We start from the raw sequence: 18,716 nt of genomic DNA on the forward strand, positions 1-18,716 counted from the left end.
ATTTAATTTTATGCAACGTAAAGTAGAGATTTGATAAAAATAAATAGGGAATTAAATATAAAAGTGCATCTGCTAATTTGGCGACTTGTATTTTACACTTGTGTTTATTGATTGTATGATTAATATAGTTTGCTTCTTGTTTCAGGTGATCATCGATGGATTTAGCTTCAATCCTCTTCAATTTTCTTACATTGGAGTACTTTAAATGGCTATTATTGAAAATATATATGCATGCATTTCTGAAGGCACACATAGACACACAAAATATAAAATATAATTTTAGTAAATCTTTGAATTATCTTTTATATTATATCTTTGAAACTCATTTATAGTTTTTTATTTTCGTTTATGCCGGATCATTACATTCATGCGAGATACATCACCATGATGCCAATGAGCTTCACCCTATTGAAATGCATCGTAAGTTTTTTCATTTTTACTTACATCATATCTTTATGATGAACGCATTTATTTATTGATGTACACGTGAATAATTCCTTCTCGGGAATTGCTTTGCTGTGAAATTAACATCACTGTGTAACTATCATCGTTGTGCGCTAATCGTTATTATTAATATTTTATAAATAATATTTAATCGTTAGATAGGGTATTAGAATTACAATAAGTATATTAATAGGCTTTTTTTTCTTATTACAATAATATTTATTTACACTACAAAACAACGGGTTCGATTTACACATATAAATATATAATGGACTTCGTTCGCGTTACAAGAGGACACATTTTCTTCCTTTTGAACGTTGCATTCAATTCTCTCTTTGAATTTTCTAATATTTTTGAGAAGATTCAAAGAGAGAATGAGATAGGAAACGTTTTATTTCATATTTTTTGCGTTCGAATGGTGACGAGTAAATACATAAGTATGTAAATGTGTATTGTATGTTACAGAAGTATTTATATCCCTACTGTCAATTAAAAATAATCAATATTTTTTTTATTTCTATATAAGAATAAAATATTCTTCTGCAATTAAATTTATATTAATTTAAAAGTTGAATAATCCTGAAATAGGTTCCTGTATATAAAAATTCAGAAGGTTTACAATATACACGAAAATATCAATTAATTTTTAATTTACAATAGGAGCACGTATGGATACTTCTGGGACTCACTGTATATGCAATTGAATTAATTTGCAAACGAAGAGTTAGATAAGGAAACCTTTGAAATAATGTATTATCTCAAATTAGTATTGAAAATCAATCAATCATCTGATCAATTTAACTAGGTTCTTTTCTATTGTTCCAAATGACACAAATTTACTCGTAGGAATAATCATCGAAATAAAAATAAGAAAGAAAGAGAGAGAGAGAGAACAAAAAAGATAGAAAGAGATATAAAAAGAGAACAAAAAAGTATCCTAAACCTTTCAACTATTATTATTATTATTTTCACAGCGCAATTTATAACGCTCTAATATTTTTGTTTTACTCTATTCATCTAAAATTTGTTTTGAACAAAAGAAAAAGAAAATCTCTGCTCGATGGAACGAACAAAAGATAGACTTGCATTTCACCGCAAATATATTTTTAGTTGATAATTATAATTAAAACAAGAAAAAGAAGGGAAAAATGAAAGAAAAAAAAAAACAATCAGTGTTTGACACTGTAGAACGTGTTCTTAGAAAAATAGGGCAGGGCATGGGGTATGAGGCACAGGTCTATGTACAAAACTTTGCAAAACAACATTACATAAGTGCAACTCAGTGTTTCTCTCTCATCGATCGTCGAAAGATGCGCATCTTGTAAGATTCTTCTCAAACTGTTCTATTTTTGAATGATCTTTGTATAAGATGCGTTCTTTCAAGAAATTGTTTGTGTTTTTTCTTCTAGATCGAAGTAGGGATCTACGTTTATTATTCTTTTTTTTTTTCCTTTTTTTTCAATCATCTAAGGAATAATTAAGTAGACGAAAATATAGAAATAGAGAGGGGAGGAGTTGAAGATTAAATTAAAAGAAATTAATAATTAATAATTAAGAAAAGAAAAGAGAGAGAGAGAGAGAGAAAAAATATGGACACATTCTGAGCAATGATCGATGAGAATTCGTTGTTTTATCTTTCTTTTTTTTTTTTGGATCTCAGGGACAAGGGGACAACATTCGACGTGTAGAAAATCTAAAAAGATCGTAGATAAAAAAATAAAGATTCAGTAAAAGAAATAGAAAAAGAAAGAGAGAAAGAGAGAGAGAGAAAGGATATATGTCGATAATGTTGTCGACGTCGTACCCCGTGGTCCTCCGGCAGGGTTGGCTTTCTTCAATCGCGATTAGTGCTACGTAATTTAATCACGAAGACTCTCACGATGTTTTTTTATAGATCTGTATCCTACTTCTTGCATGATCCTAGATAATCGAGGTGATCAATCGTGCCTTGAAGTTGACGATACGTTCGCTCGTAGCAGCCAAGCGCTGAAATATGAAAATTACGTTGATTATTTTTTTGATATACGTATCGTTAAATTTTATTTATTACAAAAATTTCAATATATTTTTCTACGATATTTCGTTTCTTTCCTTTTCTTCTTTTGCTACGAATTATTATTCTTAAATTTTTCTTAATGTATTTCGAACGGTAAAAAGATCTGTAAGGAAACATTTCTACGATAATATCGAACGTTTATAATTATTACGTAGGATACTAACATAAGTCGACTATTAGAAAGGGTTCGTTGATAAAAAGAGAGAGAAAGAAAGAATCGGTTGATTTCTCGAGATTTTCTTTTTCTTTCCTCGATAAGAAGAATGTATCATTTGACAAATCAAAATTCCGTTATATTTGTTTTTCTTTTTTGTTGGTCATCGGATTCGTAGAAACGAGACAATATTAATAAATAATTCTTCGAGTGCGTGTGCCCCTAGCGATCTCGCGTGTTAATAGTCGAAGTGGATTTACTTCTTGCATAAGTCAATACAAGTAAAAGACGGTGGCAAACGAACGGAGGAGCTATTTCATAGAGAAAGTCGCGCTTACATTTTTGCTTTCCATCGATCCTGACACGGGCCGCTTGCGTAATAGCCCGGTTTATATATCTGGAACGAAGTGTAGTAGCCGTTCGTTCGTTCGTTCCTATTCGCATTGGTGCGAAAGAAATCATTTCGACTTTGGACGTTAGATTTGATTTTTAACTTTCTGATTTGTCAAATGATACATACGTTTATCATAAAAAAGAAAATTATTAGTCATCCGATTTGAATTAATCGAACCCTTTTACGACATTACTACATAAGAGTTTAAAGTCCTTCCCTCTCTATTTTATCTTTTATCTTTCTATCTTCCTTTCTTCCGTCCAATCTAATGTCCTTGCAAAGATTGTTGCCCGAAGGAGGTTTACTGGGTGTACAAACTTGTTTCATTCAAAGCTCAAAGTTCAACGTTTAGAAACGTATCGGCTACTTGGGTAGTAATATCACGCAATCATTTGGTATATAATGAAACATTACATTTGATCATAGAACGGCCATATTAAATTGATAGGTCTGCTATATCGGGCTCTCGTGTTTCTTATTTATTTTTATTCATTTTTATTCAAATTACGAACTATCGAACTTCAAATAGTTTTATTTGAAGTATAAGTTTGATTGATTGAAGGAGAAAAGGTAAATGATCTTCGATTACTTTCTAATTTCTTTGTATGCGTCAACGTGATTAAAGAAAAAAAGAAAGAGAGAGAGAGAGAGAGAGAAACGAATAAGCAGACAGAAAGAGACGCGAATTTTTGTATGATCGAACGTGTCTCGGCTCGGTGATTGTATTCGATAACAATCGTTAGAATGTTCCTTCGTCCGTAAATAATTCCAATCGTAAAATCAATTTCTTATTTTATGATAACTTTTTAAATTCTTGTATATTCGAAATTACTTCGAACGTATAAAAGAAACAATTATTTATTATATCAGGAAATAATCGAAATTTGTCGAAACGTTAACGTTCGTTCGTTTTCAAATTTATAGAATAATAATTTGGTCATTTTATTTGATATTTTTTCTTTTTCTTTTTTCTACTTACGAGTATAAGATCTTGAAGAAGATTCGAAATTCCTCTATTGGCAATAACAAAGAGCCTGGTGATTGGTCCAGGTATAGCTTCCTGCGTACCGTCCGCCCTTCCAGCAGAAGCATCACCTGACGCATTACTTTGACTAGCGCTTCCTGCTACCATCTGAAAGGAGATTTGATTTAATGATAAAATAAATGAATTAATAATATTCATGCTGAGAGAGTGAACAGAGTAAGAAACATCTAACAGAAAAATAGAAACGTATATTGAAGGAACAACCTATACACATTGAAACATATGCGTTTTAATTTTGACATAAATACAAGTTGCTTCTAACATTAAACCACATAAAAAATGCAACATGCATTACGAAATATAGTATACGTGCACGTAACGCAATATGTTTCAAAGTGTACGAGGCCCTTAATAGAAAAAAGTTTTTATTCGTTTAAACAAAGTATAAATAAAATTGAGGAAAAATAGAAGAAAAAAATGAAGAAATAAATCAATCAAAGAGAAAAAAGTAAAATATATTTAAAGAGAAAAAAGGAAAGACAGACAGACAGATAGATAAGATGGATAGATGATAGACAGATAGATAGATAAATAGAGAAAGATAGAGAAAATCACGTTCGATATCATCTTCTTTCGTTTTTTCTTTTCTCGCTAGTTTTACTTTACGTTACATTACTTTGTTTGCTTTGCTTTGTTAGGACATAATTACAATGTGTTGCAGCTCCACGTCCAGCTCCAGCGCTCCCGACACTACGTTGTGCTCTTTCTCTCTTTCAAACGATGCTTATACCTAATTTTTGTATTTCAATCACACTTCATAAATATCCATTCGATATTGCTAATTAAGATTTCTTACGTGCTACGATAACAACAACTCTAATAATGGTTTCGTGATATTGGTAAATCTACGAGGCGTGTAAGTGAATATCGACGCAGGGTGAGATACAAAGAAAATTAATTATAATGATCATAATAATGGCTATGATGATGATGATGATGATGATAATGAAGGTGATAATTACGATGACTACGATGTATGTACTGAATGAAATATCCGTTGAAAAGTGGTCAATGACGTAAGTTCTCGTCAATTTTGAAAGGAGTTGATAAAAAATGATATCAAAGTATATTACATATTAGTGATAATTGTGTAAAAATAATGAAACGAATAAAAAAAAAAGACTAAGAAAAAAAGGGAAAACCATTACTCGGAGAACGTACGTCATGAGCTGATATTTACAACGGATTTACAACGGATATTACGATAAAACTACTTGGCTACGTGATGGTAGAGCAACGAGCAAACGATTCAACCAATTTCGTGATTGGTCTTTGAAAGAAAGATCAAAGCGTTTGATATCAATCCAGTAATATATTACAAGACCAATCTTGGCTTGTCTCGTTTGCTCGTTGCTCGTGCTAGGACTACGTTAAACAAACAAAAATAATTAAAAGAATAAATTACAACAACAACAACAACAACAACAACAACAACAACTACGCTGCTAAAGAAGAAAATTAGGATTACAGGTGCAAGATTAAAACGAGATCGCTAATACTATGAAAATAAATAATACAATTAATCGATAATTAATAATCATCTATAATTAACGTGAGTCGCGATTAATATTTGCATTGGAAGATAAAATAAAAAGAAAAAAAAAGAGAAATATAAGAATACAAACTCCACGTATAATACGAGGAGACGAGGTTTAACGTCCATTGGCCAGTCGGTTTGGGCAAAAAAACAATTTGCCTTTTTTAGTCGGTGATCGTCGGTTGATTGCGTCGGGACCGTTGTGGCCGGGGTGGAACGGACGGGTCATGAATTCTTGGAATGGATTCGAGCGAAGAATGAAGGACCCAGGAGTAGTACGATTTTAACGATAGAGAAAGAAAGCACGAAGGTGAATATATCGTGGATATCAAACGCTGTATAGTTTGACATTATGTAAGGGAACAAAGAAATAGAAATATCTAGAAAAAGACAGAGAGAGAAAGAAAGAAAGAAAAAGAAAAAGAGAAAGATAAATAATGTTAGAAATTTGTAAAGATTCGAAAGATTAACGTAAGACACAAACGTTTCTAGTCACGTGTCAAGATTTTTAAAAAATATAGTATTATTTAAAAAAAAAAATGCTAATATAATTATATAGATATTCTATTAATAATAATAATCGTGTAAAATATAAAATACTTTGTTATCTTGATACGTAATTCGTTTGTAATAGAAAGAAAGATAAATAGAAAAAAAAAAGGGTAGAATTAGAGGAAGATAGAGAGATACACAAGTAGACGAGTAACACAAAGAAAGAGAGAGATGAAGGTAGAGAAAGAAATAATAGAGATAAATAAAGATAAACGGTGAAAGGGGAAAAAAGACGATAGAGTTTAGCCAAGGGAAAAGGCTCTCATAACCGATAATGTATAAACCATATGAGCGATGTTAAGTCGACGATAGAAAGTGCGAAAACTTAAAAACGCTCGAACCATCAACAAGCAAAGTGTGTTATGTATATGCATGCGTGCCTGCGTATTTAGTGCATATATACATATACAATGTACATATATACACCCGAGATACGATAGTATTGGTAGTTCACGTTTTGCGGTTCGAAAGTCAGACAGGAAGATCTATCGTAAGTTCTTTTATAATCTCATTTTATATTGCCAGTAAATCGACGTTGTTATTAACTCCACAAGTTAAAAGGCGGTTTAATTATTTCTTTGATTATTCAACCGAGTAATTATCTTTTACAAATAAGGAATACGTAATTGGCGAATATTTTTTTCTTTTTTTTTTCTTTCAAATTAACAGACGAAATTCTAAAATTATCGAATTATATCGTAAGAGTATAAGATCGTTTATGTTAATCTGTTTAAATTTTAAGATAGAACAAAAAAATCAAATGTATATACAAAATTCTATAATTTTTCTAAAATGAAAATTATACTTCATCGAAATAATACTTGTTCCGTTATTATTTATCGTACAATAGTAAGTTTTCTATGATAGTGTGCAGAGATTAAAAGGTATTAGCATTAAACACACACACAAACAAGAGATAGAAAAAGATGAAAGATAGTAACAGATAAAAAAAAAATTATAAAAGAGAGAAATATAGAGAGAAAGAGAAAGAGAGAGTGAGAGAGAGAGAAAGAAAGTATGCGTGTAAATCAGGGGTTGAAAACAGTTATAAAATCGATTACGGTTTTTGAAATACTCATAAAAATTAAAAGAAAAAAAATTGTATAATCGATATTGTATCACGATGTTTCATATCGATACTATAAATTATTTTTCATTATTGCATCATTTCAGTAAATTCAAAATCAATCTATATCAAAAATATTAAATGTATCGATTACTGTTACAACAAGGAACAAAAAAATAAATAACATTAGTAAAAACCGATAAAGAATAAAATTCGTTCGTTACAAGTATATCACTCAAAATATTGTTGTCCGCGTGAGAAAAATGGAAAATCGAGTAAACGTATAGGGATGAAAAAATATTTAGAAATAATTATAAAATATTATAAAAACCGTAATCGATGCATTGCAACGTGAGTGAGTGAGTGAGTGAGTGAGTAAGTAAATGATTAGTGAAATTAAAAATGGCCGTAGGCAATATGGTTGGAAGGATGTTGAGAGAGATGATGGTCTCGTACCGATGGTGGTTGAGTGCCGGCTGCAGACTGAGGGGCGGCTGTCGAGGATGCATCGGCCATCGAGGAAGATGCGCCAGGGGTCGAGGAAGAAGAAGATGATGATGGTGATGACGATGATGATGATGCAGCAGAAGCAGCAGCTGGGGCGGCGGCAGCGACGTCTCGCGAAGCACTAAGACCGAGCCCTAGGCTCTGAGTGCCGGCGACCACGCGGTAAACCGTGCCCGCCGCTCTTGCCGCCCCGTCGGCTGCTTGCTACACGAGAACAGATACGAGAAAATTCGTCAATCCTTTTTATTTTCCCCTCATATTTCATCCTTTTTTTGTCATCCCTGAAACTACATATCAATCCAGCCATCCTGATCTTCGTCCTTATTTTTATTTCCCCCTACATCAGAGAGCGTGCTCTCTTCACGCTTTACTTTCTTTTTTATCACCCCTTTGCTTCGTTTCGTTTCGTTTGTCGTTTGAACGATTCCTTTTTTTTTTTGTTTTATTTTTCTTATCGCTGAAAAAAACATCTTAAACGAAGAGAACCCTGCGTGGGCAATTTGTTTTCTAATAGTATTTGTAAAATCGATCTTTATTCTAATTTACAAGATCAAATGTGTATCAGTACCTCGACGATTCAAAATTATGTTTAGTTTATTTTCTTGTTATTTTTGTTTTGTTTTTGGAAGTGAAACTTTTTAACTTGTTAAAAAGTTGTTTAAGTTGTTTTATATTAATGTTGCATTACACATAAATAGGACGTTAAAATAAAAAAAAAGTATAATCTTGAATTTTATTTAGATTCCGAATGTTATACCCGTTATATATACGAAGCCTTAGGCAATAAAAACGAAAACAAGTCATATAAACAAAATTTAATTAAAGAACTTTGATTGAGGACAACGTGCCAGTCTAAAGGTGATTTTCGAGGAAGACGGTGCTCCGACCATATACTCAGTGCTTCTAAATTACAATACACACTTTTTTCGATTAATTAACGATTATTTCAATATTCTAATGCACTAATAAAATAAAATATATTTCTTTTTAAGGTTCCTGATCAGCGATAAGTTTGAATTTTGAAAATTTTCATCTATTAAAATATCAGATAAAATTTCTTCATCCTAAAAACGTTATATCAATAATTTTCAAGTAAAAATTAGATAAACGTAACGGTGTACGATTTTAAGGGAAACTCACTGTATACGAATCAATTGATTATTTTCCATATGATAATACGAGTAGTTTCACTTCTATCACGCATGAAAACCATGCACATTATTTTACTTTAATTCACATTTCGTCTTGTAAATTAGATCGATCGATTATACGCGACTTGTTTTATTGGTGATCTCGTTCATAACTCGTTCCCTACTTAACATATATTATTATTTATGATCTGCAACAGAGAATTGGTATTTTTTTTTTTTTTTGGTAAAGTAAAATTAAATGATGAAGTTTTGGTGAAATTTAATCGAACGAAAAGGACTCGCGTTTATAGCGGCTCCATTAACCGCAGCATTGTGAAATTCCGTGCACGGCGATCTTCGAGTGAGCTAAGGCCGTTCCTAGGTCAGGAACCTTGGAATAGGAGCTAGACACGGCCTAGCAATTCGATGATACTTTCACTACCGTCTCAGCATTAAACGCCCTTGTCGTTTTCCGTATAAAACGCTCCACTCTCTTACTATATTATATTTCAACTAGCCAACAACGATATATATGCTTCGAAGAAAATCCTGATACGAAACGCCTCGTCTTATTTTAAATATAATTATCTTATTAATTAACACAAACATATTTTTCATGATATTTTTTCTTTTTTTTACCGAGCCTATACGAAACGAAATTTCTTTTAATATACACACATTTGCATTATACTATATATATCTTATAATACATAAATGTATATAATCATTATGTTATTACACAACGTATACAATATTAATATTATTAAAATAATGGAGATAATTTATTTCATTATGAATAATAAGGTATCAATCATAGTTTATTTCTTCTCGTTTCAATCCAGTTAACCGATTTGGTTTATTATAAAAAAAGATACATCATTGAGATAATTGTTTTGCCAAACCGATTAACTGTACCAGACAACAAGGAATATAAAATGATGTGTATAAAATATGTTTTTTGTTCCGTATAGGATAATAGATGTGAAAATGGTAAGAAAATATAGATTTTTCAATGTTTGATCGTTAGGATAGATAGAGAAACATATTTTGTAACAATAGAGACACTAACTTACCCTGATTATATCAAAAAGGAAGTTGCCCGAGCCTGCTCCGCTGCCACCCGAACTCCCCCCAAATCCAAAGTTCAAGAACCTTTTATTTCTGTTCTCATCGTCACTGCTTTCGACGTCTTCCAAAGGTGTTAAATTTGGCACCGCCTCGTTCGCCGATTGTTCGTCAGCAAATTGCACGCGTACCTCGTTGTTCTGTGACTCAGACCCAACCTCGTTTACCCGATTCTCCGCCTCAGGATTCACGTCCTAGAAGCAAACAATTCCACATAAATATTCCACGTCTTTCAAATGCGTATCATTTCTTTCTTTTTATATAAGTGCAGTCTCAAAGCATACACATATGCAAAAACAACAATAGTAAAATGATTGCTAATGTGTAGTCCACCTTGAATCATTCTTTCATTAAAAAAAAAAAAAAAGAAAAAGACAGAAGATCTTTAATAGGAAACAGAATTATAATCCTGTAAACATAAGAAACTTTCAAGTGTCAAAGAATATCGTTGTCGAGCAAGTCATGAATATATTTTCGTATAAAATAAGTCTTGAAAAAAATCATTTTGTGTTTGGTTTATAAAAGTAATCGAAATAAATCGAGAAATACTATTAGAATCTCATTAATTAATTATCATCAAGGACAGAAAAATCTTTCTGATTTTACACTTGTTAAGTTACTTTACGTTATATAACTGATTTTATTTCGTCATATTAAATTATTCAGTGATTGGCTAACATAAGATGCTTCTCATGTTTTTTTTGACTTTTAATGACTATTTAAGTTCCCCTTATCTCAAACGAATGAAAGAGAAATGCTCGAGAAGGTTGATTCTTTGACTACAGGAAGTTTAGTAACGATTAGTCGAAAAAGCAAACAATTTAACGCTCAAGCATAATGTTTTGAAATAGGGTGGCATGGTATAAATAAAATGATCATATTAATAAATCGATCAATCAAACATTTGCAAGTGCTGAATGTTAACTTATATAAAGGCAAAATTTATTCAATGATTTTTTTTTTTTCTACTATTCCTATTGATGATGAATTACGTTCCTCGCATACTTATGAATTATTATACACACTTATATGTAACTAATCATTAAGCTGATCATACTGTTTGTTTTATCACGATCAAGTTTTATCGATCGTTTGGTTTTTTTCTCTCCATCCCTTTTATTTCTTCGTCATCTTTTTTTTTATTAGTAACAATAAAATCTTCGCAAGAACACAGATATTTTTTACAAAAAAAAGAGAGAAAGAAAGAGAGAGAGAGAGAGCGAACAATCCCATAAAGGTATTGAGAATATTTGAAAACCGCAGCTGTCTTTCGAGCGCGGTAAAAAATCGTCCAAGGAATTTTTCATCTGAAACACCTGATCGTCCCATGAAAAGGAACGTAAATATGGAGTATGAGTTAGCACGATAAACAGAGAACAAACGAAAATGAAAAAAAATACAGACAAACAGGGTGATGAGAAAATATCGAAAATTGAAGAATCTCCGCAATAGTCCTTTTCGTGCGGTCATCTTTCTACGAGATAATAATCAGCAGACAAAATAGTAGCAATAGTAATAGTAGGAGAAGAAGAAGAAGAAGAAGAAGAAGAGCGAGGTTTGAGATAACACAGCTACAAAACACCTGTTCCGATCGGAATAATCGTCTATTATTTTACCGAGCTTTGTGTTAAACGATCACAGCACCGAAGTATTGAGATCGGTTGTTGGATTTTCGGTTGTTCCTGCATTCTCGGTTGTCGTTGATTCGATGGTGTTGCAAGTAGATGTAGCGAGACTACTCGGAGTAGGAGTAGTAGTTGTAATAGTAGTCGCAATAGTAGTAGTGCTAGGTGCTTTGTTATTTTTATCCTCCTCCGTTGGAAAGGTAGTTTGAGAAATCGAAACACTGGAACCGTTTGAATTGATCGAATCAACGCGAGTACCATTACCATTATCCTTGTCCTCCGGGTTGTCTTCGAAAGGTGATTCTATCATTATGGTTAAGCCATCGTCGTTTGCTCTTCCAGTACTGTCACCTCCACCACTTCCACTATTATTATTGCCAAGGACGTTTCTTAGCACGATCGGGCCAAGGACGCGGAAGATTTCCGCGACTATAGTGTTCACCTTATTATCGATCATCTAGAAAACAACATCACTTAACCGGAAGGAAAAAAAGAAAAGGAATCTTCTCATTGATTTCTGTTCATTCTCTCTCATTGATATTATAATTATGTTCCGATGAAGGAACAATTATTTTTCTCCATCTTTTTCTTTGAAACACTCCTCTTCTCTAAAGGATCGATTTCCAAAAAGGATCAATGCGAGGATAGATTTTGAAATAATATTGAACGATCTCGGAATACATAAGTAGACATTAACGATCTGGTCTTCTGCAACGAAATCGTTACCAAATCGATTCCTGTCGCAAAAGCCTCGGCCGGCATATAAAAAAGGAAACACACCGTGGTAAATTGTTATTGTCATGCCCGTCTTATTTCACTACGAGGAGATATCTAACGGAGTGTACAAAACATAGAGAAATTCATTTCAAAATTGGGTAATGACTAATAGTCTCTCGTTCGATCGATGAAATCGCGTTCTAAACACCTGGAAATCATCGGATTGCTAAGACTTTTCTAACAGGAAAGATTATTCATTATTCTTCCATATTTATTCGTATACGAAAGATAAATATAACCGAACAAATTTTGTCCGATTGATGATCTCCTCTTTCGTAATAAATTTTCGAGTCAGCAACAAATTGCGTTTAGAGTGGATTAATAAATAGAGGAACAAACGAACGAACGAACGAATTACTTTCTCGGCAGGAATTCCAATTGAAAGGTGACCGTTCAAATCCGTTCAGATTTTGAAAGGATCTTTTAGAAGATAATCGAAACCTTGCAATCTTACCGAGGATTACAATTTCAATCTATTTCTAACTAAACAACTTACACGTTGTAGTTTACTTTGATCGATCGTTTAAAATAATTCATTAGTTTTCTTCTCAACTCTCGTCAGCTTGATTTTCTTGATTTCTTTTATTTGTTGTTTGTTTGTTTGTTATACCTGGGTAATATCTGGAAACAGTTGACGGAGAATACCGATCGTCCTTTTATTCCTCAGTGCAGCTTCCTTGTCCCCTTCGATCATTAACAACCGTTCGAGAGCCTGAAAAAAGTTTCGTTTGGCCCCTTTTCTTTCTATTTTTTTTTTTTTCTTTTATATTATGCACATATTTTTCTGACAAATTATAATTCGAACAATTATCGAATCCCGTCTCTTTTCTCTGTTTATTTTTGTAAAACGTCTAGCATCGATATAATAATGCTAAATCATTCGTATTACTATCATAGAAGTGTATAAATACTTGAGTCAGCAATTTATTTGCTTAAATGGAAGCAAACATGTACAGGAATTAACCATAATGCATTTACAAGCTCAAGAAAAAACTTGCTAGAGATTACTAACATCGATATTTAATTATTCTCATTTTCTGGTTTTTCTCTCTCTCTCTCTCTCTTTCTCTTTCCTTCTTCGAGTATTCTTGATCAATTAAAACGTGTGATCAAGAATATTTTATAACGAAGGTTAAACATACAATGTATTTGATCACGACTGCAATTTGAAACAACGTATGATTAGTTTAATTAATTCAATCACACAAATATATATATTTTTAGAATCGATTCGCGTATTTTTTCAATTTGTTTTTATATCTCTAACGTGAAATATAAAATATTCGATAAAATTTAGATCGAGTTACACGTGTTACTACGTGGACATTGTGCGATGACGTTGCTCAACCTACCTACAGCACATTTAACTTTCCCTCAAACCTCTTTCGTGTTCTTTTAAGCATTCCATATCTTCGTCAAATCCATTTCTAAGAAGAATAGTAAGTCCTAACATTTTATTAAATCGTTGATATCTTTTCCATTCAAGCTTGTGAGATATTTTACAATTAGTTTATCTCGTCAAGTTGAACTATAATTTATGCACAAATCGTAAAACGGTCTATCAAATATCTTCTATCAAACTTCATGGAGATAATAATTCATCAATTATTAAGATGATGTTAATTTGAAGTCGTTAATAATGTCTAATAACATCTTAAAACGTTGACTCAATTCATTTTGAAATATTTCAACGAGATGTTAAATGATAGGAATTAAAATTCGACGCGTCGATGAAAAATTTGTAAAGATTCTTTCTCAAAATGATTCATAATTATCGCTAAATAATATGAATCTTATTCGAGAGTAAAATAATAAATATATATATATACTCTTATATATATATTTTCTATAAAATTCGAAACAAATGTATGCGTCATTGAAACAAGATAAATGAGAAAGATACGGAAGCAAATTATTAGTTATTAATTTTTTTAAGATTCTCACGTGAGAATCTCGTAGATCTTTTAACGTGTATGCGTGAGTTTACGTGTATGTTAAGGCTGCACTTTCCATTGGACATCGATCGAGCTCGAAGAAAGTGTCCGCTGAGTTTGTAGCGTTCGCGGCCAGTGAAAGTGTCGGAACTGAAAAAGACGAGAGAGGAGAAGTCAGCCACGATGGCCTCGGATGCCCGCGATTTCGTTTTTTGGACCGCATATTCTCTTTCTTTCTCTCTCTCTGCTTATTTTTATCTATTCATATATTTATAAGGATATTTTTATAAATCCATATTAAATTCTTCTTTAAAAATGTTTACATCTTTGCTTTGCTAATTTCTTTTTTTTTACTATTTTGATTTTAGGAGATACAAATCACGAGTAGAAAAAGATGAAATCCTTGAGATTAATATTTGATTACTAACGTAGTTTAACCTTTTTCTTTTTTTTTTTTTTTTCATTGGTAATCAACACTAATAAATAGCAAAAATTGATACAACCGTTTCTAATAATAAATTCATTTTATTTACTTTTTGTTGTATGGAATTAATCGATTTGTTAAATGAATGACACATGTATACGGGTCTTAACAAAAACGTGCAATATCTTTAAATGATTATATAATTAATCTATTACAATATAGTAGTTAAAATGTTGTCTTTTGAATTTTTCTATTACATGAGGATTATTATTATGCTAGATTGAATCTTTCTAAATATATTGAAAGTATGATTTATCCAAATTACCTCATACCTTGAAGATTTGAAACAAAGATTTCTTGCAAAAAGGTATAAAACAATATTACATTTTGATCGTATCATCGAAGAAGATTGATCAAATTATTTTCAACTTTTCAGATGTAATTTGATACAACAATTATCGATCTATGTAATAAATCCGATCGTTTAAATTGTTCGATGTATTGCACCTTTTTACGAAGACACCGTATATAGGTGTTACGATTTTTATCAAGGATTTTAATCGATCATTCGAACGGGGCCAGCAGCAGTTGATTTTCTTCTCTCTCGCAACAGTCTCGCGATTATTTCGGCTTTTTAACTGGATAATTTTTTAACGGACAACTTGAATTTTCTACGTGACTGACTTCGTTTCGTCACGTGGGGGAAGTAAAACTTTCAACGAGTCGTGGCTCGATCTTTCTTTCCTCTTTTGCTGTAGATAGATAAAGTCAAACGTTGACGTTTACATGCCAACGAGATTTTCATAATTTCTAGTCAAATATCAACGAGAACGTCTACGTCCATTTCTATGTTCTCTTTTTTGCTTTTTTTTTTTCTTTCTTTTTTCAAACTGAATTTTTGTTTTCTTTTCTTTCCTTCTTCCGAGAAAGAAAGAGAGATCTTTCTCTTTCTTTCTCTTTAGAAAGATCTTTGTTTTCACCAGACAGAAGGCGAAAGTAATCGCGTTTGTGTAAGTAAAAAAAATATACAATTAATAACTCGATCGTTGCAATCGATTTATGACAATACCTAAGACAATCAAAACCATTTGTAATATTTTTCTTATATACATATATACATATACACAATATTAATTTATGAACAAGAGTAACAGAAGTATTCGTAACTGTCGATTTAAAACAATCAAATACTTTTTTCTAATACAAAAATATTCGTTTTGTATTTTTATTCTATCTTACGTAGTTGCAAATAATCTTGTTAATCCAAATTGTGTCATCGTTTAGATAAAATTACATATATTTATCTAAGAAAAGATAAAATATTCTTCTGCAATGAAATTTTAATAATTTAAAAATATGTTTACGCGTATAGAAATTTTGATGATTAATCATTTACAAGGAAATATCAATTATTTTAAATTTACAGTTGGGAACGTGAAAGAATACTCCTGTGACTCACATATGTTCACTATATGCTTATATATATACAGACATGAGTTAATGTATATCGTAGAAATTTAACTTTCTCCAAGCTTGAATGTGTCGAGAGACAAAAGGCGGACCAGTTTTCCATAAAGGATAAAATGACCCAGTGACACAGTGAAAGTTGTCATAATACCTCTTATAAGTTACGTAATTTGGCAATGTTCGTGAAATAATTAGATTTTATTTAGTTATTTAAAATAGAACACTAATAACGTTGCCATTCATATTTTCATTTACTTTTTGTTATAATAAATTATTTCATAATTACCGATAATTTATCGTACACAGGGTATATAGAACGGTCTCGAGTCTATAAAAATTAGATACGCGAAGTTGTTTCCTACTGATTTAAAATGATATTCAGTTTAACGAATCCAGTCGTAGTTTAAATTTTCTTATTCTATTTTATTTTCTACTTCTTCTATTATTTTTCTTTTGTATAATTCATTATTCGCATTGCTTCCAATTGCATTCTTACACCGTATTAGTTGGAATAATGTTTAGAAAGCTCGCCTAACATTATTTAATTATTATTATTATAATAATATATATATATATTTATATATACAAGAGAAAGAGAAAGATAAAGAAACAGAGTTAAAGAAAAGAGAGAGGGGAGAAAAAAGAATGTTCGAATTTGTGTTCCATTCACTTACCTCTGATCGAAACCCTCTTTCTTGTGGCACAGGATATGAGTTGACCAATGCGAAAACGCTGATCGTAGCCACCAGAGTCACCGTTGTACACCTCATGTTTCTTCTTTCTTTATTTCTTGTTTTCGTTGCTTTTTTCTTCTTCTTCTTCTTCTTCTTCCTTTTTTTTCTTTTTTCTTTTTCTTAATAATCGTCACAAGATTTGGCTGCAAACGACAGAGAATAACTTTCGTATTTTTGGACAAATAAAAAAAGAATATTTGTTGTGACGTTGTTAATTATTGATGATGATGCTAATCATGATGATGATGATGATAATGATGATGATGATGATGATTATGAAGAAGTTTAGATTTTTCTTCGTCTGCTTATTCGAAGGTCATGCATGTTGAACATGTTATAATAACGATATCATGCTTAGAACCCATTAGTGAAGACCGGAAACGAATTGAAAGGAATGTAAAGTAAGATACAGGTGAAGTAGCTCGGAAGATCGATAGGAAGAAAGGTGGTAGTGGTAACGGTGATGGTAACGGTGATGGTAGAAGGAGGAGGAGGAGGAGAACCCGAGGAAAGGCTCTCTTTTCTCGAGCATAGTGTTCAGCTCCAAGACTATCACTTTCGACCGAATGAAAGTCCGATGATTCCGTTCCCATCTTCATCGCAAGAGAGTTTTCAACGACAACGTAGAAACAACGTGTTTATTTAAACAAACAAAATACAAAATAAAATACTTAAATTCGTTTTTTTCCTAAATTACTTTTTCGTTATTCGAACGTTTGATTTTTTTTATTATTATTATTGAAATTACGTGGCATAGTAAATTGGAAATTTTCTTTTTTAACGACTCATTACTGAAGTAACCGGTAAAGCAAAGATTAACATTGTTAACATTATATTGTAATTGATTATTATTCCAATTATAAAGTAGAATGAATATTCGATACTTGTTAATAACTAATGGTCGGTAAAATAGAATGACGTTTAGGAAATAAAAATGACTTTGACGATTGCTGTCACATTAGATTCAATGCACGAATTCAATGCACACGTTTTCTACTCGAGGATGACGAGCTATTGCGTTATTTTATTCAGTCTCGAGGTCATTTCATTTGACGGACATTTTAATCATCCAACAACAACAACAACAATTTGAATCTATCAAAACTTCAAAATACGAAACTAACGTAAGAAAAATAAAATTTGTTCATTATTATTATTATTATTATTATTATTATATTATATAGTTTTCTATCAAACACGAGAGTGAAATTATCGTACGAAATCGCATACGTTTAATCACGATTTTCCTTTCTGATCGATTTCCTTTAAGATCTTTCACTAAAGATTTCACTTCCCTATGTAAAATATTTTCTTCCGAATAACTTTCCAATCATTTCCATTTTCCCCAATCGTTTATTTCTGTCACCTGACACGTGTGTCTCGATTAAACTCGTGATCAAAATTCAACGAAGATTTTTCTTTCTTTTTATTTTTTTTTTTTTCCGTTTCTTTTAAAACAACGAACAAAAGAAAAGAAAGTAAATATATCGAAATTTCATCTCACAGGAATTCACACTCGCGCGATCTACGAATTTTCCTAATTTTCGTACACTTTGTGGTGTAGGTAGGGGAGGGAGGGAAGTTAGTAGCAGTGGTGGTGGTAGTGGTGGTGGGTGGTGGTAGTGGTAAACAGGTGGGGGAGAAGTTTCAGCACAGGTATTGAAAGAGAAACAATAATTTATACGACAAAAATAATAATTTCGATAAAAGCCACGTTCAGAATTCACCACAAACACAACATATAT

At 31.7% G+C, this 18,716-nt stretch overlaps 1 protein-coding gene across 1 annotated transcript; it reads right to left on the reverse strand.

The window, feature by feature from the left end:
* Nucleotides 1-1,446: 1,446 nt before the first annotated feature.
* Nucleotides 1,447-17,292, reverse strand: LOC122523423 (osteocalcin 2-like). Its single transcript, XM_043645153.1, has 6 exons — nucleotides 16,912-17,292; nucleotides 13,023-13,124; nucleotides 9,959-10,204; nucleotides 7,705-7,959; nucleotides 4,028-4,180; nucleotides 1,447-2,430 (listed from the first exon to the last, which is right to left on the reverse strand). The coding sequence occupies exons 1-6, from the start codon at nucleotides 17,005-17,007 to the stop codon at nucleotides 2,365-2,367; spliced, it is 918 nt and encodes a 305-aa protein (XP_043501088.1). The 5' UTR covers nucleotides 17,008-17,292; the 3' UTR covers nucleotides 1,447-2,364.
* Nucleotides 17,293-18,716: the final 1,424 nt, after the last annotated feature.

This window comes from Polistes fuscatus, unplaced genomic scaffold, assembly GCF_010416935.1.
Source record: "Polistes fuscatus isolate 324 unplaced genomic scaffold, CU_Pfus_HIC Scaffold6, whole genome shotgun sequence".
Lineage (NCBI taxonomy): Eukaryota > Metazoa > Arthropoda > Insecta > Hymenoptera > Vespidae > Polistes > Polistes fuscatus.